This window comes from Jaculus jaculus, chromosome 1, assembly GCF_020740685.1.
Source record: "Jaculus jaculus isolate mJacJac1 chromosome 1, mJacJac1.mat.Y.cur, whole genome shotgun sequence".
Lineage (NCBI taxonomy): Eukaryota > Metazoa > Chordata > Mammalia > Rodentia > Dipodidae > Jaculus > Jaculus jaculus.
Window position 1 is genome coordinate 297,789,829 of NC_059102.1, and position 27,832 is coordinate 297,817,660.

The 27,832-nt window shown below is 39.9% G+C and overlaps 1 protein-coding gene across 9 annotated transcripts in view; it reads right to left on the reverse strand.

Moving 5' to 3' along the window:
- The window catches only part of Cep350 (centrosomal protein 350), a 193,547-nt gene that overhangs the window by 64,067 nt on the left and 101,648 nt on the right, over positions 1-27,832 (reverse strand). For 8 of the 9 annotated variants that reach the window (XM_045161454.1, XM_045161431.1, XM_045161439.1 and 5 more), the window contains exons 18-26: positions 23,609-23,719; positions 22,923-23,063; positions 20,871-21,007; positions 18,792-18,914; positions 15,557-15,726; positions 8,745-8,941; positions 5,889-6,073; positions 5,391-5,478; positions 1,968-2,114 (exon numbers count right to left, since the gene is read on the reverse strand). In XM_045161454.1, the coding sequence (XP_045017389.1) occupies positions 1,968-2,114; positions 5,391-5,478; positions 5,889-6,073; positions 8,745-8,941; positions 15,557-15,726; positions 18,792-18,914; positions 20,871-21,007; positions 22,923-23,063; positions 23,609-23,719 (1,299 nt within the window). The remainder of the gene's footprint in view (positions 1-1,967; positions 2,115-5,390; positions 5,479-5,888; positions 6,074-8,744; positions 8,942-15,556; positions 15,727-18,791; positions 18,915-20,870; positions 21,008-22,922; positions 23,064-23,608; positions 23,720-27,832) is intronic. The other variant, XM_045161456.1, reaches the window with a different exon arrangement.

Genomic DNA, 27,832 nt, shown 5'->3' on the forward strand with positions numbered 1-27,832 from the left:
GCCTGAGCTACAGAGCAAGTACCAGGCCAGCCATGACTACATCTGTCACACACAAAAAAGTGATAGGCTCAAGAGATGACTCAGCAGTTAAGGCACCTGTCTGCAAAGCCTAACAATACAAGTTTGATTCCCCAGGACCCATGTAAAATTAGACACACAAAGTGGCACAAGCATCTGGAGTTGGTTTGCAGCAGCTAAAGGCCCTGGCATGCCCATTCTCTCTCTTTCTCTCTCTGCCTCTCCTATCTCTGCTTGCAAATAAATAAAAACAAATTTTTAAAAAAGTAAAACTTAAAAGCTTATGTACACTCATTTCTTTTTTTTTTTTTTTTTTTTTTTTTAATTTTTATTAACATTTTCCATGATTATAAAATATATCCCATGGTAATTCCCTCCCTCCCCACCCCCACACTTTCCCGTTTGAAATTCCATTCTCAATCATATTACCTCCCCATTACAATCATTGTAATTACATATATACAATATCAACCTATTAAGTATCCTCCTCCCTTCCTTTCTCCACCCTTTATGTCTCATTTTCAACTTACTGGCCTCTGCTACTAAGTATTTTCATTCTCACACAGAAGCCCAGTCATCTGTAGCTAGGATCCCCATATGAGGGAGAACATGTGGCGCTTGGCTTTCTGGGCCTGGGTTACCTGACTTAGTATAATACTTTCCAGGTCCATCCATTTTTCTGCAAATTTCATAACTTCATTTTTCTTTACCGCTGAGTAGAACTCCATTGTATAAATGTACCACATCTTCATTATCCACTCATCTGTTGAGGGACATCTAGGCTGGTTCCATTTCCCAGCTATTATAAATTGAGCAGCAATAAACATGGTTGAGCATGTACTTCTAAGGAAATGAGATGAATCCTTTGGATATATGCCTAGGAGTGCTATAGCTGGGTCATATGGTAGATCAATCTCTAGCTGCTTTAGGAACCTCCACACTGTTTTCCACAATGGCTGGACCAGATTGCATTCCCACCAGCAGTGCAGAAGGGTTCCTTTTTTTCCACATCCCCGCCAACATTTATGATCATTTGTTTTCATGATGGTGGCCAATCTGACAGGAGTGAGATGGAATCTCAATGTAGTTTTAATCTGCATTTCCCTGATGACTATACACTCATTTCTTTTCAGGAAGTTGGGTATAGGTAATCATGACTTTTAATTTTGTGAATTACATAAACAAAGTGGAGTCCTTCTCTTCACCATTTTCATTCCTGAACAATTCAGTCCTAAACTCATTAGAACAGGCTGGTGTGTGAGGGCAGAAGACAACACAGGACTAGACTGGGGTGTCAAGTGATTCAGGAAACTGTAATAAGTTTAAAACTTTCAAGTAAATTTGAAATTATTTGAAAAATCAAAGCACAGAGTATTAGGTATTTTAAAAAATAAGACTGTTATATAGTTTGGGATTTTCCAACACTACGTTGATACTTCATAATACCTTAAAATTTTTGTTCTTGTCAAAATATTTCCTTTGAATTTTATATCACTATAAAATTATCATTATCACTATAAAATTAAAAGTGGCCTGACATGGTGGCCTGCCTTTAATCCTAGTACTGTGGAGTCTGAGGTAGGCAAATCACCGGCCAGCCTAGTCTACCAGTGAGTTCCAGGTCAGCTTGGATTACAGTGAGACCCTGTTTCAAAATAAATTAGATAGCTGAAATAGGTACCATGTAAAAAGCCAAAGAGTTAATTCAGAGGAAGTTAAATTATGGCTATGAAAGAATTCTTAAAGTTTAAGCTAATAAGAAAACCACATGCTTCTTTCAAAACATTAATACTCCAAGAAAGAGGGCTCTTAATACATAAAAAGGACTTTTTCTACTTCATTTTTGTATCGCTGTTTGAATGAAATTAACCTACCATATCAGAATATGGCTAAGGTGATAGCAAGCAACATGAGACAGAAAAGAAACTAATAATAATTTGATAACTTACCACTTTATTCTCCCCTGCAGACTTCAACTTCTCCTGCAGTTTTATGGTGGTCTGCCGTATCCTTTCTATCTCCTCCTGCTGCTTAAGAATCAGCTGTCTTTCTTTCCGTGCTGCCTTATTGGCTTCTTGAAGACGCTTTATTTCTGCCTGGAATTTAAAGAGGTAAGACAGTAATATTTTTTAAAAATCTAATTACATATATTACAAATATATACATATATGTATTTTTACAAGATAAATGCAATACTGAATTTTCAAAGTGAGGTAGGAAAAAATAACATATACCCCATTACTCTAAAACAATTTAAGATGAGCTCAATTTCAATAATTACAGTTAAAACATACTAATAACTTGGTAGCCCCTTTTAAACTTAGCATACCTTTCACATTTTCCCACAATGCTATCCGTAATTTTACATTTACCTGATTAACAGCTGCATAGCAAGTGAACTGATTAATGTAATCATCATTTTATTGTAAACCTCTTAAGACTAGAAATTTTTCACTATACCAAATAATGCTTTAATCTTTCTGTTTTACACTGTGGATTAATTCTTTGTAAGAGCCAATGATAATGAGTGAGGTTTTTGTTTGTTTGTTTTTGGTGTGTGTGTGTTTTGAGGCAGGGTCTCACTCTAGGCCAGGATGACCTGGAACTTACTCTAAAACATAAGCTAGCTTCAAGCTCATAGAAATCCTCCTTCCTCAGCCTCCTGAGTGTTGGAATTAAAGGTTGTGGCATTACACCTAGCTCATTAGCCAAGGATAATGAATCACTTTCTGGCCCTTAAGACAATTTTTAAAAAATGCTTTCAAACTGGGAATGGTGGTGCTCACCTAGAACCCTAGCACTTGGGAGGCTGAGGCAGAAAGTTGGTGAATTTGAGGCCAGCTTGGGCTCTATAGCAAATTCCAGGCCAGCCTAGGCTACAAAGTGAGAGGCTCTGTCCTAAAACGAACAAACAACTCAAAAACAGAGTATATGCACTTATAGTTCAAACAGAGTAACATTTAGGACAACACTGCATAGATTACTCTCCATACACTTTGTTGGTTGCTAATTTAGTGGACAAAAGATAACACTATTCTGCTAATAACAGTCAAAATCTGCTAGGAACATCCTCTTTCAGTAATTTAAGTCTGTCTTATCAATGGTATGCAAAATAAAGACATTAAAAATCTGTTATTTTAATTTAACAAAACAACCAGCAAATGCAGTATAGATAACACTCTGGACCCCAAAACTGCAGCACAGTATGTGAAGTCCATCTCTTGTCATAAAACTCTAAGTACATGAAGACGATCTCTTGTTATAAAACTCTTAAGTACATGAAGACGATCTCTTGTCACCAAACTCTAAGTACATGAAGATGATCTCTTGTCATAAAACGCTAAGTCAACAAACGCTAAGTCAACAAAATGTTAACTCAGTCATAGTTCCTCCTAGTTCTTAATTTGTTTATTTTTTAAATATTTTATTTTAAATTAATTTATTGATTTAAGAGTAACAGACAAGAGAACGAGAAAGAGAGAAAGAGAGAGAGAGAGAGAGAGAGAGAATGGGTGCACCAGGGCCTCCAGCCACTGCAATTGAACTCCAGATGCATATGCCACCTTGAGCATCTGGTTTACATGGGTACTGGGGAATTAAGCCTCAAACCAGGGTCCTAGGCTTCACAGGCAAGCTCTTAATTGCTAAGCCATCTCTCCAGCCCCCTAGTTTTTAATTTGTAATAAAATGATACAAATTACTAATTTTTATTTATTTATTATTTGACAGAGAAAGGGGGAGAAGAGAGAGAGAGAGAATGGGCATGTCAGGGCTTCCAGCCACTGCAAATGAACTCCAGATGTGTGCGCCCCCTTGTGCATCTGGCTAATGTGGGTCCTGGGGAATCAAACCAGGGTCCTTTGGCTTTGCAGGCAAATGCCTTAACTGCTAAGCCATCCCTGCAGGGCCACAATTAATAATTTTCACAGAAATAAAACACTATAGAGAAAACTACTCTCCATACTGTATTACAGCTCCTCAAAGATAACTATTATCAAAGGCTTGATACATACATACATACATACATACATACATACATACATACATACATACATATATACATATACATATATATATGTATCCTTCTAGTACACTCTTTAAAAATTCTACAAATATATGTACTTACTCCCAATAAAGCATATACTGCTTAATTTGCATGTTTTAAAGCATTTTACAATTAATATTATGTGTACATACTTTCAATCCTGCTTTACTTAACCTTGTTTACAAAATAATGCATTTGTGTGTTGCATGTATATGTGTGTGTTTCTAGGAATCCAACCTAGGGCCTTGTATATACTAGGCAAGCACTTTATTAGTACAGATAATGCCTTTGATGTTTCTGTTAATTTCCATATTCTGATGTGATATAAAATACCATTCTTACAAAGAATGCTCCAACGAAGTCATGCTTTTGGTTTCCTTAGGAATTTACATGAACTTTCCTGGAGCACAGGCTTTCAAAATGTGAACATCAGCTCCTAGGACTCCCAAGAACCTTTTAGAAAACCACTAAGACACTCATTATTTGTCCACTTCCAAGTTCATTCTCTTGTGAGTAATCAATGGTATTGTAAGAGAAAATAACTATATATTTAAAATAAAATTAATAGAGTGACAATTATAGCTTTGCAGATCTCTTTATTGTATGGCTTCATTTTTTTTCAGCATAATGAATTGGTCAGCAGAATAATGTAGGTTCACTGTGCAATACACATTTTCCAAATGTTAACACATCTCACTATAGAATATAAAATCACTAATTAGTATCACTATTAACCTCAAAATAAAAATCATTTTGTTTTTGTTTTTCAAGGCAGGGTCTCGCTCTAGCCCAGGCTGACCTGGAATTCACTATGAGGTCTCAGGGTGGCCTCAAACTCACAGCAATCCTCCTACCTCTGCCTCCCGAGGGCTGGGATTAAAGGCGTGCACCACCACTCCTGGCCCATATCTTAAAAATTTTAAATGCACATTCTAAAATGAAGTACTTTATTCTCTGTATTCCACAAAGCCTTATTTGATTGCCTATACTGACAATGACACATTTACTTTTATTTTTTGGTTTTTCTTTTCAAGGTAGGGTCTCACTCCAGCCTAGGTTGACCTGGAATTCACTCTGTAGTCCCACATTGGGCTTGAACTCATAGTGATCCACCTACCTCTGCCTCCTGAGTGCTGGGATCAAAGGTGTGTGCCACCACACCCGGTGCAATGACACAATTTTAATGTAAGAGAAATGTGTTAAATTACCAAGAAATCAACTCAATCTTAAAAGTGATAATTAGAAAGTGATTAGGCAAAGTAACATATTCCACAAACTAACCTACTTTAGAACACATTACATTAAAGAGGTAATGTTTGTAACATACCTTTTCTTGCTGTAATCTCAGAAGCAAACCCCGCTGTCTCTTCCGCAGTGGGGGCATTTTGTCATCCTCTCCTTTGTCTCGCAGATGCCTACAAGTAACAGAGTGAGCGCCTTTAACCACTGAACCATCTCTCCAACCCAAGAGGGACATTTTAGGATATAAAGCATTTTCTTCTTCTTCTTTTTTAATCTTTATTCTTTTTTTTTGTTTATTTTTATTTATTTATTTGACAGTGACAGAGAGAGGAAGAGACAGAGAGACAGAGAAAGAGAGATAAAGACAGAATGGGCATGCCAGGGCCTCCTGCAAATGAACTCCAGATGTGTGCGCTCCCTTGTGCATCTGGTTCACGTGGGTCCTGGAGAATTGAACCTTGAACCGGGGTCCTTAGGCTTTACAGGCAAATGCTTAACCGCTAAGCCATCTCTCCAGCCCGAAGCATTTTCTTCTTACTAAAGGATTTAGATAGGGAAAACTTTGCTTACTGAAAGAACTTACTTTTTCTGATGTTCCAGCCAAGCTAATTCAGCCTTAGTTTTCTCCTTCAAGGCCTTCTCACGGAGACGCAGCAGTGAAGACTGGTGAGCTGCACGCATTTCCTCTTCTTTCATATATTGTCGAACCATCTCCATGGTAAATTTAGAAAAGCTATCTTGTCCTCCTGAGAATGGCATGCTCAGTTCCTAAAGCAGAGAGTTTATTTCAAGCTTATCACATTATAAACTTTTTGGTACTTAACTTCATTAAAAGAGGCATTCACTTATAAAAAATGAATTACAAGTACAGGCAGTGGTAGCACATGTCTACAGTCTCAGCTGCTTGGAAGGGGTTGGGATGAGGGGGATTTCAGTGCATGAGTTTGAGACTGGTAACAAAGTGAGGAGGAGAAAGAGAGGGGAAGAAAGAGAAGAAACAGAAAAAGAGAGAAGGAAGGAAGGATGGAAGAAAGGGAGGGAAGGAGGGAGGAGAAAGTGGAAACTGGTGAGATGCTTTCCTCTGTGGTTAAAGACACTTGCTTGCAAAGCCTGATGGCCTGGGTTTGATTCTCCAGTACACACATAAAGCCAGATGCCCAAAGCACAGCATGCATCTGGAGTTTGTTTGCACTGTCAGGAGGCCCTGGAGCACCTACTCATATTCTCTCTCTCTCTTTTTTTTTTTTTTTTGAGATAGGATTTCACTCTAGCTCAGGCTGGCCTGGAATTCACTATGTAGTCTCAGGGTGGCCTCCAACTCATGGCAATCCTCCTACCTCTGCCTCCCATGTGCTGGAATTAAAGGCATGCACCACCATGCCCAGCTTCTTTCTCTTAAATTAATAAATACATAATTTTTAACAAAACATAAAGAGGGTTAGAGAGATGGCTCAATTGTTAAAGCACTTGCTTACAAGCCAAAGAATCCAGTTTCAAATCTCTTGGACCCATATAAGCAATATGTACAAGGTGGTGCATGCATCTGGAATTCATTCATAAAGGCTCTGGCATGCCTCCTCCCCCCACCAAAGGAAGGAAGGAAGGAGACAGACAAGAAACAGATAAATAAGAAAGCAGGCAGGTAGGTGGGAGAGAGAAGAGAGGGAGAATTTTATAAGACTGCCCATCATATAAGAGAACACTCTTCAAACAGACATGAGAGGCTGGGCTAGGGAGATGGCTCAGCTGTTAAAGGCACTTGCTTGCAAAGTCTACCAGCCTAGGTTTGATTCCCCACTACCCACACAAAGCCAGGTGCACAAAGTGGCATATGTATGTGTATTCTCTCTCCTCACAAATAAATAAAAAGTTTAAAGACGAGAGGAACTGACATATGTAAGTTAATTTATCCAGATAATAAAATCGTAGTGAACATTATTATAAACCATATACTATTACAGGGATACAAAGTAGGCTAAGAATGTGTTCATGTTAAACAAGAGGCATAAAAGCTGGAAAGAATAATAATAAATATAAACATTTAAATCAAGCCAAGACTGAAGTACGTGAAAAAAATTAGAGACAAAGTTTGCTCAGATGGAAAGGCTGTATCTTATAATAAATTTGCATTATACTTTGTAAGAAAAAAAAAAAAAAACAGAGCCAGATTTTATCCACAAAAAAATACAACCAGCAGGTTAAGCGCTTGCCTGTGAAACTAAGGACCCCGGTTCAAGGCTCAATTCCCCAGGACACACATTAGCCACAAGGGGGCACACACATCTGGAGTTTGTTTGCAGTGGCTTGAGGCCCTGGTGCACCCATTCTCTCTCTCTCTCTCTCCCTCAAATAAGTAAATAAAAAGAAAAACAACAACAAAATTTTTTTAATTAAATAAAACCAGGGCTGGAGAGATGGCTTAGAGGTTAAGGCGTTTGCCTGCAAACCCAAAGAATCCCAGTTTGACTTTCCAGAACCCATGTAAGCCAGATACACAAGGGGGGGGTACGTGCATCTGGAGTTTTTTTGCAGTGGTTGGAGCCCTTAGTATGCCCATTCTCTTTCTCTGTCAAATAAATAAATTATATTTAAAAAATAAAATAAAACCAATCTTGATGAATATATTTCTAGTGGTTGTCAACTGAGTTGAAATGCTATAATGTGTTCTCATATATTTGTTTCCTCCGTGAGTATATGTGGTGTGTGGTGTGTAAGCCCAGAGGCAGTCATTAGGTGTCTTTCTTTTTTTTTTTTTTAAATTATTTATTTATTTATTTGAAAGTGACAGACATAGAGAGAAAGACAGATAGAGGGAGAGGGAGAGAGAGAGAATGGGCACGCCAGGGCCTCCAGCCTCTGCAAACGAACTCCAGACGCTTGTGCCCCCTTGTGCATCTGGCTAACGCAGGACCTGGGGAATCGAGCCTCGAACTGGGGTCCTTAGGCTTCACAGGCAAGCGCTTAACCACTAAGCCATCTCTCCAGCCCTCTTCTTTTTTTTTTGAGGTAGGGTCTCACTCTAGCCCAAGCTGACCTGGAATTCAGTATGGAATCTCAGGGTAGCCTTGAACTCACAGCGATCCTCCTACCTCTGCCTCCCAAGTGCTAGGATTAAAGACGTGTGCCACCATGCCCAGCTTCCATCAGGTATCTTTCTTGATCACTCTCCGCCTCATTTACTGAGGCAAAGTTCTTGAACCCAGAACTCACCAACGCAGTTAGTCCAGACATCCAGCTTGCCCAGTTGATCACCTGTCCTACCTCCCAAGGGCTGGCATTACAGGTGGGCTGCCCTATCCGGCCAGCATTTACGTGGGTGCTGGGGGTCTTAACTCAGGTCCTCATGCACAGGGTTTTATCTACTAAGCCGTCTCCTCAGTCCCCAGTGGCAGCACATCTCTACAAGACCACCGACCTCCATGGGTCAACGAGAACACACCTTGGCTGAAGACAATGCAGTTTTGTCTGGGGACGTTTCCTCATCAGAGTCTTCGTGGTGGCCTCGTTTCTTTTCCATGTTAAATCTCCGATGACTCTCAGAAGGGAGTAAAGACCGAAATGACTTTTCTTCTATTTCATCTTCTGTCATAGATTCATCAAATTTCAGGGAGTATTCTGTTGCAAAAGAAGTTGAGTCTAAAAGAATGTGGAGAAAGTAGTCTTTAACATTTTTTTTTCCTTGAGACAGGGCCTCATGTGTCCCAGGCTTGCCTCAAACTAATCCTTGTGCCCCATCTCTCAATGCCAGGATCACAGGTGTGCCCCACTCTGCCTAACTTATGCGGTGCTGGGTGATTGAACCTAGAGTGTTGTGCATGAAGAGCAAACACTCTGCCAACTAAGCTACATCCTCAACTCTAGATTTTATAGTTATAATTCTTCTTAGTTGTTATTTTAAGTAGCAGCACTCTTGCTTCTTTACTGAAGCAATTCAACATACATTCAAAGAACTGACCACTAGCATTTAGTACATATTGAATTAAACAAAATTCAAGGCTGGAGAAATGACTTAGCACTTAAGGCTCTTGCCTGAAAAGCCTAAGGACCTAGGTTTAATTCCCCAGGACCCATGTAAGTCAGATGCACAGGTGATGCATGAGTTCATTTGCAGTGACATGCCCTTTCTCTCCCTCTCCTTTCTCTCTCAAATAGTAATAATAAAAAAATCATTACATTGCAAACAAACATACACTTCTACAAACACATAAAATAAGGATACCTAGGGTAAGAAACCTACTAAAAGAACTAAGGGCTGGAAAAATGGCTTAGCGGCTAGACACTTGCCTGCAAAGCAAAAGGACCCAGGTTTGATTCCCCAGGACCCACATAAAGGTAGATGCCCAAGGTGGCCTATGTGTCTGGAGTTCATTTGCAATGGCTAGAGGCCCTGGTGTGCCCATTCTCTCTCTCTATCTGATTGAAAATAAATTAGGGGCTATAGAGATGGCTTAGCAGTTAAGACACTTGCTTACAAAGCCAAAAGACCCAGGTTTGGTTCCCCAGGATCCATATAAGCTAGGTGCACAAGGTGGAGCATATATTTGGAGTTTGTCTGCAGTGGCTGGATGCATGGTGCACCCATTCTCTCTCTGTCTCTCCCTCTTTCTGACTGCTTCTCTCCCTCTCTCTCTCTGCCTGCCTGCCTGCCTCTTTCTCTGTCTCTCAAATAAATAAATAAAATATTTTTAACAGAAAATAAATTATTTTTTTTAAAGAACTGAATGTTGTGACACAAGCCTATAATCCTGCCACTTGGGAGGTGGAGGCAGGAGTTCAAGGTACCCTTGGCTACCCAGTGAGTTAAAAAAAATTGAAACATACTTCATGCTTAAAGAGCTCTTAAAATCAATGAGCAAATCAACAATATACCCACAGAAAACATAGTTATGATCAGATACTTCCCAGCAAGTTAACAGCAAAATTATGTTTAAAAAATTTTAACATCTCGTATTACCAAAGAAATAAAAATGAAGTTACTGTGCTTTTAAATGTATTTTATTTATTCATTTACAAGCAAAAAGAGAGAAGAGCAACAGAGAGAGAGAATGGGTACACCAGGACCTCTAGCCACTGCAAACTAACCCAGATGCATGCAACACTTTGTGTGTCTGGTTTTACGTGGCTACTGGGAAATCAAATCCTGGTCACTAGGCTTTGCAGTCAAGCATTTTAACTGCTGAGTCTTCTTTCCAGCACCCAAGTTATTGCTTTAAGAAATTAATTCTATGCTAAACTAGAGATATGACAACTCCTAAAGGTTGGTTCCTGTGTGCCTCTGACACATGCCAAACCTTTTGCTTCTTGAATACTTCCTTACTTAATGGTATTACAAGATACTTCAAACTCATCTTTTATTTTTCCTACAGCCCTAGACTTAGCCATTTCTACAAATAACTGGTCTTTTACTACAGAATACTTAGAAACCATCACCTGGGCACCAGTGGCCTTGATTTGTTATTATGAACCACTGCTTCTGCACTGTCCACCGCACACGAGCACTCATCTATGTGCGTGTGCACACACGTGCACCTGCTTCTGCACTGTCCACCGCACACGAGCACTCATCTATGTGCGTGTGCACACACGTGCACCTGCTTCTGCACTGTCCACCGCACACGAGCACTCATCTATGTGCGTGTGCACACATGTGCACCTGCTTCTGCACTGTCCACTGCACACGAGCACTCACCCATGTGCGTGTGCACACACGTGCACCTGCTTCTGCACTGTCCACTGCACACGAGCACTCACCTATGTGCGTGTGCACACACGTGCAACTGCTTCTGCATCACTCATCCTAGCCAAGGGTGAATTCCTATTGCTGCCTCTGTCTCAAATTAGGTTCCAGAGTTCATTGTCTTTCTTTCTTGTGTCTCTTGAGAAACCATCAGATACCTATTTACATATTTGTTTCACTTTAAGTTTTTGTAATAGAACTACTAACCTGATCTCTGGAAAAAACAAATTTATCAACTGAAGCAGAAGTTTACGTATTTTCCCTTTTGCATTAACTTAAAATATTGACTCAAAACAGCATTTTCTAACTGAGCATGATGACTCAATGCTTTTTATCCTAACTCCTGGGAGGCTGACATAGGAGGATCACTGGGAGTTCAAGGCCTGCCTGGACCAAAGTGAGACACTGCTTCAAAAAACATGAAACCACCGCATTTCCCAAAGTTTCTTAGGTCAGATATTTTCCCTCTGTGACAGTAACTCTTAACTGTCAACTTGAATGGATTGAGATGTCTAGAAATTTGATAAAGTACACTTCTGGGTTAGTCTGTGAAGATGTTTATAGAGATGACTGGCATGTGGGTCAGCAAACTAGGTGAAGATGGCCTGCCCCAAATGTGGGAGGCACCCCAATAGGTTGGAGGCATGGATGTAACAAAAAGTAGAGGAAGAAAAAAGTCCACACTGTTGGAGACTTTCTTGAGCTGTTACATGCTTCTTGTGGCTGTCATCACACACAGGCACCGAACTCCAGTTTCATTAGCCTGTGCATGTAGATGTGCAACAGCTACTCTCCAGAGTCTCAGGCTTTTGGCCTCATACTACAGGGGCACCGCGGCTCCCTCTTGTTCTGAGGCTTCAGCTTCCTGGACAGCAGTATGGGGTTCCTCAGCTCTGTGGCCTTCAGTCACTGTGAAGATAACTATGCCCTTCTTGTGGGCAAATGAATCTAACTGACCCCCTTGTAAGTCTACATACATTTTGTTGTTTCATTAGAGAACTCTACTGTATCACCTATCTCTTTCAGTGCGGTTATGTAACACATTTGTTACACAGGCTATACTCATCCCATCCTAGAATCCCCCAAATGCTGGTTGATGTGTCGATGTGTGCATGTTTAGTTCACGTACATTAAGAAGCCTTTGTTCTGGTGTTTGAAGACATGTAGCAGCATCATGCTGTTAATACAAATGCACACATCAGTGTGCCTTCACCCCGAAAGTCCCCCTGTATGTCCTTCTGTATGTTACTACTTGTTCCTCCAAATGTCTTGAAGTCATCAGTCTGCTTCCCATCTTTACAATTGTCTTTTCCAAAACACCACATATATGAAATCAGACAACATACAGTCACTGGGACTAGTTTCTTCATTTAGTAAAATCCACCTCTGTTATTGCAGCAACCAACAGCTTGGTCCTTTGAAAAATTTATTTTTTTTCTTTTTTTTTTAGAGGTAGGGTATTGCTCTAGCCCAGACTGACTTGGAATTCACTATGTAGTTGCAGGTTGGCCTTGAATTCATAGGAATCCTACTACCTTGACTTCCAAGTACTGGGATTAAAGGTGTGCACCACCATGCCCAGCTTTAAAACAAAATTTTTACTTTTGTGTTTGTGTGTGTACATGGGTATATGTGTTCCTGTGTGTGAGTGCAGAAGTGTGGGCAACTTTCTAGTCTAGCCTCACTGTTTGAGGGAGAGTTTCTCTCAAGCTCCTTTTACTATTGTTCTTTTTGCTACATGTTGTTAAGAGCTTCTGGGAAATTCTTCTGCCTACACCTCCCATCTTGCCATCTGAGTGTTGGAATTACAAAAGCCTACCACTGCTTATGGCTTTTTATATGGGGTCTGAGGGTAGAACTCGGGTACTCAGACTTGAGCTGCGAGTGCTTTAATCCATTGAGCCATTGCCTCAGCCCCATAGCTTGGTCTTTTCAGCAGCTAAGTATTTAGTAGCTAAACACACTTACTTGTATGGAAATACTTGCTTAACCTGTTTTCTTTAGAGAGGACATCTTGGTTGCTTCCAGTTTTTTTGTTTGTTTGTTTTTTGTTTGTTTGTTTGTTTTTCAAGGTAGGGTTTCACTCTAGCTCAGGCTGATCTGGAATTCAGTATGTAGTCTCAGGGTGGACACGAACTCATGGCAATCCTTCTACCACTGCCTCCCAAGTGCTGGGATTAAAGGTGTGTGCCACCATGCCCGGCTGCTTCCAGTTTTTAACAAGTATGAGTAACACTGCTAATGAAACATCAATGCATAGGGTTTTTTTTTTTTTTTTTGCTCGTACGTGTGTGTGTGTTGTGTGCATGAACATATGTACCCATGCAGCACCCTGTGCACTCACCTGTGGTGGGATACAGTCCCCTGGAGGGGCCATAATAAGTCAAGTGTCCAGCTCCATCATTCTTCTGCTCATTTTTACTGATCCCAGAGGTTACCATTTTTTAATATTTTATTTTAAAATTTTAATTATTTATTATTATTTGAGAGAGAGAGGCAAGCACCTTAACCACCAAGCCATCTCTCCAGCCTGGGCTTACTTTTTTTTTAATTTTTTTTTTTTTACAAGCTCTGATAATTCTCAGATCTCTGTCAATGAGAAACTGCTTACACCTTCCAGAAGATCTGCTTGTCTTCAGCACAGCTATGCATCAAGAAGCAAACAAAGGGTATCTGATTGGTGTTTCTGAAGCTACCAACCTTCCTGCTATCCATGAAACCATCTATCAATTATGTCAAAAGAAATCCAACTACCATGAGGATAACAGCAATGGAGAATACGCTTAAGAATGCACTACTATAGGAAACATGTTATTCTCAAAAAAATGCTTGTCTTTCTGTTACTGGTAGTTCTAGGCCTTAATATTTTTTCCACCAGGTAAAAATATTCCTGATTATGACTGCAAGTAGGAAGGCAGAACTGAAGTACAGGTAGTTTTTTTCATTTCCATTTGTATATGAACTTTTCTCATAAACGTAAGGATGTGACGGATTAATGTTAAGGTAGGATGTTTCAGTAGGTCACCTTTATGACAATTATAAATAAATGTGGTCAATTTCTTCCTGATGGTCAAAACAGTAACAAAAAACCCCTACAAACAAACAAATAAAGGAGATAGCCCAAACCAACTCTGAATAGCCTTTGCTGTTTGGGCCTGGTCAACAGTGAAAGGCCTGGTAATCTCTGAATCACCCTAAATTAAAAAAAAATATTTATTTTATTTTAATTAATTAATTAATTTTATTGGTTTTTCGAGGTAGGGTCTCACTCTGGCCCACACTGACCTGGAATTCACTATGAAACCTTAGGGTGGCCTCGAACTGAGGGCAATCCTCCTACCTCTGCTTCCTGAGTGCTGGAATTAAAGGTGTGTGGCACCACGCCTGGCTTTAAAATATTTTTAAAATTTATTTCATTTATTTATTTGAAGGATAAAGAAAGAAGCAGTGAGAGAAAGAATGAGACAGAGAAAGAAAGAGAAAGAGAGAGAGAATGGGTATGTCAGGGTCTCCAGCCACTACAATGAATTCCAGATGTGTGTGCCACCTTGTGCGTCTGGCTTTACATGGGTACTGGGGAACTGAGCTTGGGTCCTTTGCTTTTCTGGCAAGCACCTTAACATTTAAGCCATCTCTCCAGTCTTCCTCCCTTGTCTTGAAGGATAAAAGGATATGGAATGTTAGCAGCCAGAGAAGCTCTAATGATCCATCCCACAGAATTCCAGAAGTTTGATTTCCTTTATTTTATCCTGTCTACTTTAGTCCCAACTGTCAGTGTTTCTGCTGGTTACCACATTTCTACTCTTGGCTTCTGCAAAGAGCTGGTCAAATCCATGTCATCTCTTTGTGGAGTGACTATCCAGTCATACCCTTGGCATTATCTACACAATATGCTTGTTTGCTTGTTTCTTCTTCTTCTTCCTCCTCTTATTTATTTACTTATTTTCATTTTACAATAGACACAGGTTTTTTTTAAACTTCCAAGTTCTGGTTCTTTTTTCCTTTACAATTCTTTCTGTTTGCAACAAGCAGTAAAGAGAAACTAGGCCATCTGCATTAAACCAATTAACACTTTGCTAGAAATCTCCTAAGTTAAATATCCAAGTCTACCACTTTTAACTTCTACTTTCCTCAAAATACTGTAATACAATCATATATGATGGCACACGCTTTTAATTCCAGTACTTGAGAGGCAGAGGTAGGAGGATCACTGTGAGTTTAAGGTCAGTGTGAGACTACAGAGTGAGTGGTGGTCAGTCTGGGCTAGAGTGAGACCCTAACACAAAGCAACAAAACACCCTAGGATACAGGCAGGACTGTGGGGTAGAGTTCCATGGTGAAGCACTTTCCTAGCGTGCGTAAGGCCCTGGGTTCAAATTTCACTACCCAAACTAGAACATAAATGTGTGTGTAGATGAAACACAGTTTGAAATTACTGACCACTTGATAACAAGGATCACCATTCCTCCCTTTTCCAAACTAACGGTTACACAGATATGTACAGGGAAAGCTACCTTTCTCATCAGGAAGCGATGGAATGCTATCACTTCGGAAAGAATCATCTGCAGCAGTCTGAAGCTGTTCATCAATTGAACTCTCCAACTTGTCACCATGAAATTTCTTCTCATTTTCCTTACAAGATGGAGCTGAAGGACTTTCTTGATGGCTGCTGCCACTACTACTTCTGTGTAAAGATATTATGGAAAAAAATGTAACAAGAAGCAATTAAGGGAGCATAACTGCAGAGTAAACAAAGGACTATGGGATGAAGAACAAAAACATAATGACATTTCATTTCACTGTCAAACTTCTAGATTTAAAGCAGGCTTCTGTTCACTATTTCCATTTTCTTTCATTAGCGCCATGTCATCATAATCTGATTCTATCCTAAGTGATGCAATGATACTGTGCTCAATAAACTATCTTCAAATTTTCTGCAAGAACACTATGCAACATTGATTTCCATTTTCTTTAAAAGCTCTACCAGCTAAAGAAAATGTTATAAGAGATCAACATTTGAACAATCTTGATGAATGGATGAATATTTAGGGACTTTGTATTATTCTTGTAACTTTTCTGAAAGCCTGAAATGACGTCCTTTCTTATTTGTCACCAGTCTACTCTTTCTCACTTTTCTTCCTACCTTCTGAGCTAAGAAGTTTCACTGTTTCTTCCACTTACTTTTAACTTTTGTCCTTCCCTAAAATGATGGCATTATCTATGGTTTTGTTTTGGCACCTTTATTTTTTTTTATGATACACCTTCTCCTTGGGCAATTTGATGCACCACAAAAATAATAACAATGACTATCAGATTGAAGCTCAAATCTACATAACAAACTTTGTTCTTCCCCTAACATTAAGCCCTAAGTATAAAATGACTAACAAACACACTCCTACACCCACGAATGACAAACCCAGGACCTCACACATGCTAAGCAAGTAAGACTTGTGATTTTGGCTATCCTTTGACCAACAAACTAAACATACAGTATTTCTTCCTCCTTCTTCCTGGCTTTTCTTAGTTCTACAGAATTAGAAGTAGTTAGATTTGTAGAGCATGGTAAGAGGAGAAATGTGGGCCGTGATGTGCTCAGTAGTACACATTTGTATAGCTTGAGTGAGGCCCTGGGTTGAATCTGAGAACCATGAGACAGACTAAGAGACAGGGATGTAACCAGACTAAAAGATCAATTATAAAGGGACGTTTATGCTAAGATAGGATTTGAGCTATTCCTTAAATAAACTGAGAGAATACTGAAGGTTTCAAAAATATGAATACCTAAACTGTCTGCATATTTCAGAAAAAATCACTCTGGTACCATGTAGTTGATAAAGAGGCTGACTAGTAGTTCATTGCAGTAACCCAATGGCTTAAGTGAAACATCTATGAGGGTAACTGCTGGTAAAAGCTATATAAAACCACACAGTTTCAGATATATAATAGGTAAACAATACTTGCTGGCACTTATCACACATTAATTTTCATGTTCTTAGTTTCAAGTTTTTTGTTTTTTTTTGTTGTTGTTGTTGTTTTGTTTTTCAAGGTAGGCTCTCTGGCCCACATTGACCTGGAATTCACTATGCAGTCTCAGGGTGGCCTTGAACTCACAGTGATCCTCCCACCTCTGCCTCCTGAGTGCTGGGATTAAAGGTGAGCACCACCATGCCTGGCTTAGTCTCAAGTTTTTAAGGTTTCTCTCTCTCTTTTTATAGAGAGACAGAGACAGAGAGAAGAGGCACATCAGGGCCTCTTGCTGCTGCAAACAAAGTCAACAGGTATGCACCACTCTGTGCACCTGACTTTATATTGGGTACTGGGGAACTGGACCCAGGTTGTTAGGCTGTATAAGCAAGCACCTAAGCCAATGAGCCATCTTTCCAGCCCCAAGATTTTTAAGTTTCATTACACTTGGAAATGTGAGTATCTTGCTTCTAAAAATACTGGGAAGCAGCCTCTAAAACCTACTCTGTGAATAGAACCAAAATTGAGAACTATGGACATTAGTATTGGGCCAAGAATCAATGACAAACTGTCCAATATTATGACTAAAATTAGCATATTTGGATAGATGGATAAAGCCATGCATGGTGGTATATGCTTGCAATCCCAGTTACACCTACTCCAGAGGCTAAGGTAGGAGGACAGATGTTCAAAGCTAGCCTAGGAACATAGTGAGACTCCATATCAAAAAGAAAAAGAGTGAAACATGGCAAAGCCTTTAATCCCAACACTCAGGAACAGAGGTAGGAGGATTGCTGTGGGTTTAAGGCTACCCTGAGACTACATAGTGAATTCCAGGTCAGCCTGGGCTAGAACAAGACCCTACCTTGAAAATAAAAAATAAAGGGGGCTGGAGAGATGGCTTAGCGGTTAAGCGCTTGCCTGTGAAACCTAAGGACCCGGTTTGAGGCTCGGTTCCCCAGGTCCCACGTTAGCCACATGCACAAGGGGGCGCACGTGTCTGGAGTTCGTTTGCAGAGGCTGGAAGCCCTGGCGCGCCCATTCTCTCTCTCTCCCTCTGTCTTTCTCTCTGTGTCTGTCGCTCTCAAATAAATAAATAAATAAATAAACAAAATTAAAAAAAATAAAGGAGTTCATTAAGAAAATACACAATAGCCGGGCGTGGTGGTGCACGCCATTAATCCTAGCCCTTGGGAGGCGGAGGTAGGAGGACTGCCGTGAGTTCAAGGCCACCCTGAGACTCCATAGAGAATTCCAGGTCAGCATGGGCTAGAATGAGACCCTACCTCAAAAAACCAAAAGAAAAAGAAAGAAAGAGAGAAAGAGAGAAAGAGAGAGAGAAAGGAAGAGAGAAAGAAAGAAAGAAAGAAAGAAAGAAAGAAAGAAAGAAAGAAAGAAAGAAGAAAATGTACAATAAACATAGGATTTGAAGCCAGATAACTCAAAGTTCAAATCTGTGGTGACCTTTGATGAATTCTTAACATCCACAGGGGCTTCAGGTCCCTTCTCTTATCTATCAAAAGAACAAAAGCAAAACAAAACCATTGCCTGACTGGGGAAGATGGCTATGAATGATATATGTACAAAAGCAATTTATACAGTGCTTATTATAATTAGGCTCTGAAGAAACAGTGACTGTATTATTAATGAACTACTTTGTAAATTATCTAAGTAAACATGGTAGACATTGTTCCACTTATAGAAATAAGAAATTAAGGAAAAGCAATTATTTAGACATTTGTGAGCATTTATCAAACTGTACTGATAAAGAAAAACTTCCTTCACCTTCGATCATGGTTCTTGTATCTTGAAGACTCAGAATAACTATCACACGAAGGAGAAGACTTCTGACGCTTTGAGTCAAAGGCTCCTTCTTTACTCTGAGATACTGAAGCAGGCTGGCTTATCCTACAAGAAAATAAAAGCCGATTAAACTTAGGTCTCCAGTAAGAAAAGGGTTTTAAATGTTATTTCACAGTAATATGAGATAAAATTTTGAATGTATAGAAATTTTTAAATAACTGTTATAAAGCATTTGAGAACAACAGGTATCTAAACAGAAAAGGACACACAACACATAAAGACGAGCTTTCTATTTACCCAGGAAATAAACACACAAGTTCTACTAATTAATGTAAATTGACAAAACCTATGAATAACAGTCAAACTCACATAAAAATGCTGGGCACAGTGGCACGCGCCTGTAATCCCAAGCTGGGGAGATGGAGACAGGTGGATCTCCGGAGCCCAGTGACCAGCCTATCTAGTCTACTGGAAAGCTTCAGGCTAATGCGAGCCTTTGTCTCAAAAACAACAAAGAACCTTCCATACCAACAGATGGTGTTCCTGAGCTCATCCTCTGGCCTCCACAAGCATGTGCATTCATACACAGATGAAAATACAAATAAATATGAATGCAATAAATGAAAAAGAAAAACCATACACAAAGTAAGGTATGGTGACTCATATCTGTAATCTCACCACTTGAGAGGCTGAGGCGGGAGAATTAATGAGTTTGAGGCTAGTCTGAGTTCTAGACTCATACTCAGTTTGAAAGTGTGTCTAAAAAATAAAAAAAAATGGGCTGGAGAGATGGCTTAGTGGTTAAGTGCTTGCCTGTGAAGCCTAAGGACCCTGGTTTGAGGCTCAATTCCCCAGGACCCACATAAGCCAGATGCATAAGGTGGTGCATACATCTGGAGTTCATTTGCAGTGGCTGGAGGCCCTGGCATGCCCATATTCATTCAGTCATTCATATTCTCTCCCTCTCTCTCTCTCTCTCTCTCTCTCTCTCTCTCTCTCTGCCTCTTTCTCTTCCTATCTGTTGCTCTCAAATAAATAAATAAAAATAAACAACAATCCACTCCGCCCCCCCCACACAACACATGACTGTGTCACCCAGCTCTGCATTAAAAATTCTTTCATGAGCAATAGACATAGACACTGAATGCTCTCCTCTGGCCTCTGCACACATTCACAGGGCACACCACACCACACATACCCCCCCACACGCATACATAAATAGAATTGGTTGGTTAAAACATGCCATTTGGGGCTGGAGAGATGGCTTAGCGGTTAAGGCATTTGCCTGCACAGCCAAAGGATCCTGGCTCGACTCTCAAGGACCCATGTAAGCCAGATACACAAGGTGGCGCATGCATCTGGAGTTTGTTTGCAGTGATGGAGGCCATAGTGTGCTCATTCTCTCTCCCTCAAATAAATAAAATATTAAAGATATCAAAATAATAAGAAGAATGAAGTTCAAAGTGACTGTCAATTCTAGCTTCAAGACACTTTTGCATAAATGTGCATGCACACCCACACTCATGAGAACTATAAATACATATACCTCACAAACATACATATGAAATATTAAGTTAAAAACAACTCTAATGATTTCATTTCTAGAATAAACAATATCCTAAGGTCTACAAGGTCTTACCTTGGTACAGCATCTCATGCCATTTTCCGCTTTGCTCTCTTCCTCTAGTCACATTGGTTACCCCAACCCTGCTCTTTAAATGTCATGTCCCTCATCTTTTAGGGTTTTTGATATGTGTGGTCTTCACCTTTTTAACATCACTGAATCCTCATGTACTAGATCTCACTGTTTTACTTCCTCAGCAATGCCTTCTCTGATCTCTTTGTACTTCTGCTATTCAATTCCACTGTTAATATATCTGAAAGACATGTTCTCCATTCTTTCCTAACAACTACCTCAGTTGGCAAAGCACTCATGCACTTAACTTGCCACATATTTATCTTCTTCACTGGACTGTCTGCCCAAACTGTATTCCCAGTGCCTACAATGGAACCAGGGACATGACACATACTTTATCACCTATTTGCCGAATGAATACTGACCTATCTGCCTCAGCTTTGGTCCTCAGTTGTTTCATGAAGTCTGGAAGATGCTGTCGCTGGTGGTCATAGAGTGCTGCTAGTGGAACTCCGGAAGCAGAGATGGCATCTGAGATATGGGTTCGAGTTAATTCTGCCATCTACATATGAACACACAAAAACAGCAGAAGTAGACATAAAAAGAAATACCAGGGCTGGAGAGATGGCTTAGCGGTTAAGCACTTGCCTGTGAAGCCTAAGGACCCCGGTTCAAGGCTCAATTCCCCAGGTCCCACGTTAGCCAGATGCACGAGGGGGCGCACGTGTCTGGAATTCATTTGCAGTGGCTGGAAGCCCTGGCGTGCCCTTTTTCTCTCTGTCTGTCGCTCTCAAATAAATAAATAAAAATAAATAAAATTTTTAAAAAATACCAGAGAACTGAGAGGAAACACAGTCCCTGGATAGATCACTGGATCTAGTACTAGCAGATTCTGCCTCTAACAAATGAACTAGCACTGAAAAGTCCCAACAGGTTCATCTATAAAAACAATTTGAGAACCGACGTGGTGGCACACACCTTTAATCCCAGCACTCAGGAGGCAGAGGTAGGACGATCGCTGTGAGTTCAAGGCCACCCTGAGACTACGTAATGAATTCCAGGTCAGCCTGGGCTAGAGTGAGACCCTACCTTGAAAAAACCAAAACAAGTTGAAATATAGTTTCTAAGGTTTTATATATTATAACAATCTACAAATTAGGCCAAAAAAAAAAAAAACCTTCAAACCATATAATAAGCAAAAATCTGTCTTCACTTAAGAATTGATTCAATTCCAACTTCCTTTCTAAGTCCTCTCTGAAGAACAATGTAGAGTACATCTGTCTAATTCATAAACCCCTTCTACAGTTGCTACAGGCATTATTCATTTTAAAATTATTTTAAAATTACTGCTTATTTCTTTGATGACTTAAAGTGATTTTGAAATCTTTTTTTAAATTTTATTTGAGAAAGGCAGAGAGAGAGAGAATGGGTATGCCAGAGGCTTTAGCCACTGCAAACAAACTCCAGAATTGTGTGCCCCCTTGTGTGCATATGCAACACTGCATGTTGTGTCACTTTATGTCTGTCTTACATGGGACCTGGAGATTCCTCAGGACCCACATAAGTCAAGTACACAAGGGGGCGTATGCATCTGGAGTTTGTTTGCAGTGGCTGGAGACCCGGCGTGCCCATTCTCTCTCTCTCCCTACCTATTTCTCTCTCTCTCTCTCTCAAATAAATAATAAAATATTTTTAAAAATTAAAACAAACAGCAACAACAAAAACACAGCAGCTAGACACGATGGCACACACCTGTAATCCCAGCACTTGACAAGTGGAAGGAGGATCAGGAACTCTTAAGTCACCCTTGGCTACAGAGCCTGTTTTAGACCAGGCTTGGTTATATGAAATCCTGTCTCAAAAAGAAAGAAGAGGGCTGGAGGAATGGCAAAACAAGGTCAAGACTGAGGATTAACTGAAAAGTGGCACGACAGACTTTTGGAAAGAATGTACCACCACTTGTTATGGTGCTATTTCCCTTTCTATTTGTGCTTTGACAGAGAAGTACACACTGTGAACTTAAAATGTCTGCAAATTATACAGCAATAAAAGTGATGCTTTTGTCCAAAGTTTACCAACAGGCCAAAACTTAAAAGTCTGTCATCAGCTTTTTTCTGCCTTTTTTTTTTTTTTTTTTTTTTTTTTGGTTTTTTCGAGGTAGGGTCTCACTCTGGTCCAGGCTAACCTGGAATTAACTCTGTCATCTCAGGGTGGACTTGAACTCATGGCAATCCTCCTACCTCTGCCTCCCGAGTGCTGGGATTAAAGGTGTGCACCACCACGCCCGGCTTTTTTCTGCCTTTTTTTAACAACTGTATGCCAAACACATGTTAATCAATGATGTCTTTATTGCTACAGAGTCTCCACTGTAAATTACAAAGCCAATGTGTGCATTTGATGAATGTCAGAAGCTCATTACTAGAAAAAATTAAATTACCTAAGATTAATTTAAAAGAACAAAAGAAAAGGGCTCTTACCTCACAAATCTGCCTAGCTGCATCGGTGGTGAGGCGGGCCGTCTCTGTTTGCTGAGCTGCTATTTTACAAGTTGCTTCCTGGAGGACTTCAGTTACTTCCCTTTGTGACTTAACCACCTGCTGTAAGGATTCTGCATGGGCCTATATAGAAAAGCGAGTAAAGAGTTTAGGTTTCAATCTCCTCTCCACCTAAATTAGTTTTAAGTTATAAATTTGTTTCATGAACCAAGCATTTTGTGAAAAACTTACTTAACTACAACTTGGACTTCAGTCCTAACTCCACTATTCAGAGTTGACAGGTATATATAGATGGCTAACTACTATGTATCTCAGATGCCACTTCTCAAAATTAGGACTAAATAAGGTTGCTACAAGAATCAAATGAAGCCGGACATGGTGGTGCACGCCTTTAATCCTAGCACTCGGGAGGCAGAGGTAGGAAGATCACCATGAGTTCAAGGATACCCTAAGACTATATAGTGAATTCCAGGTCAGCCTGAGCTAGAGAGACCCTACCTCAACCCCCCCCCAAAAAAAAAAATCAAATGACATGAAATTATAACATATACTAAAACACTGACATACCTCCTTTTCTACTCATTTAAGTAAAAAAATGAGACAGTGAACTTTCTAACATAAAAAAAATTCAGGTTTAAAGATGAAGTGTCTACTACCAAATAAGTTACCTGAGCACTTTTGTTTCGAGTTTCTTCTAATTGCCTCTGGCATTCCAGAGCCTCTTGTTCAGCTTTCAGTTTCAATAAGGCCAAATCTCTTTCATGCCGTTGTTGTTGTGCCTTCAAATTAAAGTGATCAAATGGTAATTTTAAAACATGACATTATTTAAATACAGTGGCTATAATAAACAAATTCCTCCCCTCCCCAACTCGTCTTTTACGTAGGAGGTCTTCAAGTGTGTCCCAAGCTGGCCTCAAACTAAACAGCAGCCTGTCTCCTGAGTAGACAGGACTGCAGAAGTGAGCCACCACATCTGACAACGCTAGTTTCCTAGTCCCCAGGACCCAGGTCAAGCCAGATGTACAAAGTGGCACATGCATCTAGAGTTCATTTATAGTGTCTGGAGGCCCTGCACCCATTATCTTTCTGTGCCTCTCTGCTCTTTGTCTCTCTCTGCTTCCAATTAATTAATTAATTTAAAAATATGTTCCCTACCAAAAGATCTCCTTTTCCCCAGGATCCTTTCTTGCCATCATTCCAAACAATGTTAGCTCCAACTTTATGTATCTTTACCTTTTTTTAGCTTAGTATTAAATAATAAAGTTCTCTAAAAGATGACTAGCCTGTTCATAGGGTTATATATAATGCTCTGAACAAATTCAGCAATCTGAAATTATAAAATGCCCAGAAAATGGTTTCAAAAAAATCTCTAGTGCCTAGCACTGAATGAGTCACCTCTAACACACTAGCTCACCACGGCTGAGGAAACACTGGGGAGGAAGTGGCAAATTAAATATGCATGCTGTTCTTATGCTACCCAGGGAATCTTCTTTATAGACATGGCAGTAGACACTGAGGAGAATCAAAACTCAGGAAAGCAGAAAACAAGAGGCTGCTAAGGGAGATTCTAAAATGCCTTCCAAGGCTTAGGGAACACTGTTGTAGAGGGGGCGTAAAAAATTAAGAGCAAACAAACAACAACAACAACAAAACAGAATGTGAGAGCCACAGGGTGAGAGGGCATACTGTGGGGCACTATTCTCCCCACAGGAATAACTAGTGCATTCATGACCCAACAGCCCCACAAGGAAGGCCCTCAGTGGAATGGGGTAGGGGCAAGGGAACAAAAGCTGTTAACCTGAAAGAAATAAGACCAATTTATAGTATGTTCATATATAAAAATTGCCAATAAAGATATTTAAAAATACCTGTTTATTCACATTTTAAGGTCAGCAGGACCCTCTACCTCAACAAGACCAGTTCTTCAGGCTGGTAATCGTCAAAGCTGACACTGGTCTTTCTCTGAGATTCACAAGGCAACACTGGCAAATATCTAGGGACTTTCTGCTGTCACAGGGGCTGGACAACACTATTATTATTTTGTTAAGGTATATAGGAATACTGAGCTCTCTAAAAATCATGAAACACTCCCCCCGCCCCACACACACAAAAACTGTCTTTACACCAGACATGGTGGCACATACCTTTAATCCTAGCACTGGGGAGGCAGAGATAGGAGGAGTACCATGAGTTCCAAGCCACCCTGAGACTACAGAATGAATTCCAGGTCAGCCTGGGCTCAAAATAACCAAAAATTGTCTTTAGGTATGTGAGGGGGAAAAAAATGGAATATACAACTGAAAAAAAAATCATTTATACAATAGCATCAAACCCTAAAATGTTTAGAAATAAAGTTTAAAATAAGCCAGATTTCTAACTAAAAATCATAACTGCCAATGAAAATATTAAACAAATAAATAGAAAAAAATCACAAATTAGAAGATGACATAAGATATCAATGCTCCTTAGACTGATTTTTATAGATTCAATGCATGCTAATCAAAATCCCAACAGGCAGGGTGGAAAGATGGCTCAGTGTTTAACAAACTTGCCTGCAAAGCCTAGCAACCTGGGTTCAATTCCCTAGAACAAATGTAAAGCCAGATACACAAAGTAACACATACATCTGGAGTTCCTTTGCAGCAGCTGGAGGTACTGGCATACCCATTCTCCTTAGCTGACTCTCTTCTCTCTCTGCTTAAAAAAAAATTTTTTTTTTAATCTCACTAGGCTTATTTTTGAGGCAAGACTAACAGACCTGCCTTTTTTTTAACATGTAAGACAGAGAGAGACAGAGGCAGACACAATGGCCTCCACCACTGCAATTGAACTCCAGATGTATGCGCCCCCTTGTGTGCATGTGCAACATTGTGTACTTGCATCAATGTGCATCTGGCTTATGTGGACTCTAAAGTGTCGAACATGAGTCATTAGGTTTCATAGGCAAGTGCCTTAGCCACTAAGCCATCTCTCCAGCTTTACTTTTTATTCTTTGTTTTTAAATGCTTTTTTGTTTATTTTTACTTATTTATTTGAGAGCGACAGAGAGACAGAGAAAAGCAGATAGACAGAAAGAAAGAATGGGCGCGCCAGAGCCTCCAGCCGCTGCCAACAACTCCAGATGCGTGAGCCCCCTGTGCATCTGGCCTTACTTTTTATTCTTTTGAGACAGGGTCTCATTACAGCTCAGGCTGACCTCAAACTCACTCTGTAGCTCAGGCTTGCATCCAACACATGATAATGCCCCTTAACTCAGCCTCCTGAGTGCAGAAAGTAAAGGTGTGAACAACCATGCCCAGTTTAAGTTTTATATTTTTCTTTTTTGGCAGAAAAATTAAAAACTGATTCTAAAAGTTAAGTAATAATGTGTAAAACTGAGAAGAGCTAAAATTATCTTGAAAAAGAACAAAAATAGAAAACTACAGCCTGATTTCAATACTCACAATAAAGCTACAGTAAGAAAAAAAGTGCTACTGACATGAAGGATAAATAAGTAGGTAAGGGAAAGAATGAAGTAGAGATATAGATTATACATAAATGGTTATTTAACACTGACAAATGCACTGATGAAATTCAAGTCTTTTAAAAGAAACAGTCTAGGAATAATAAAATATCCATATGAATAAAAGTAAACTTTAACTCTCCTGCTCATTAAAAAAAAAAAACCAAAAAACACACTGGGCGTGGTGGTTCACGCCTTTAATCCCAGTACTCGGGAGGCAGAGGTGGGAGGATTACCATGAGTTTGAGACCACCCTGAGACTCCATAGTGAATTCCAGGTCAGCCTGGACTAAAGTGAGACCCTACCTTGAAAAATCCAAAAAAAAAATTAACTTGATTACAATCACATACTTAAAAAATAAAGCTAAGGGCTGGAGAGATGGCTTAGCGGTTAAGCGCTTGCCTGTGAAGCCTAAAGACCCCGGTTCGAGGCTCGGCTCCCCAGGTCCCACGTTAGCCAGATGGACGACGGGGCGCACGCGTCTGGAGTTTGTTTGCAGAGGCTGGAAGCCCTGGCATGCCCATTCTCTCTCTCCCTCTATCTGTCTTTCTCTCTGTGTCTGTCGCTCTCAAATAAATAAATAAATAAAATTTAGGAAAAAAAAAAGCTAAGACAACAAAACCCTTTGGAAAAACAAGAGAGTATCTGTCAGAGAATACTGTACCATCATGGGGTAGGCAAAAATTTTAGAAAACAAAAAATATTACTATAAAAGACATCAGGAGTTTACCAAATGTAAAATCTCTGCTCTTCAAATGACAGTTAAAAAAAAAGTCAGGGGCTAGAGAGATGGCTTAGCCATTAAGGCACATGCCTGTGAAGTCTAAGGATCTAGGTTTGATTCTCTAGGTCCCACAAGGTGGTATGCACAGGTGGCACATGCATCTTAGTTTGTTTGCAGGGGATGGAGGCCCTGGCACTCTTGCTCTTTCTCTCATAAATAAATAAAATAAAATAAAAATAAAAAAGCCAAAAACCGAAATATAGTATCTGAAATAACATTGCAAAAAGGGCTTGTTTCCAGAATATATAAAGAACTCCTGTAACTCTAAAATACATTCCAGGGGGCTGGAGACATGATTCAGTGGTTAAGGTACTTGCGTGCAAACCCTAATGACTTGGGTTCAATTTCCCAGAATCCATGTAAAGCCAGATGCCTAAAGTGGTACATGCATCTGGAGTCTGTCTATAGTGGCTGTAGGCCCTAGCATGTCCATTCTCTGCCCCTGGCTCCCTGTGTCTGTTTCTCTTCTCCCTCTCTCTGCCTGCAAATAAATAAATAAATAAAAACACCTTTAGAATACATTCCAAAAGGGCAAAAGATCTGAACAAACATTCACAAAAGAAGATGTAAAAATGGTCAATAATTACATTAAAAGATTATCAATT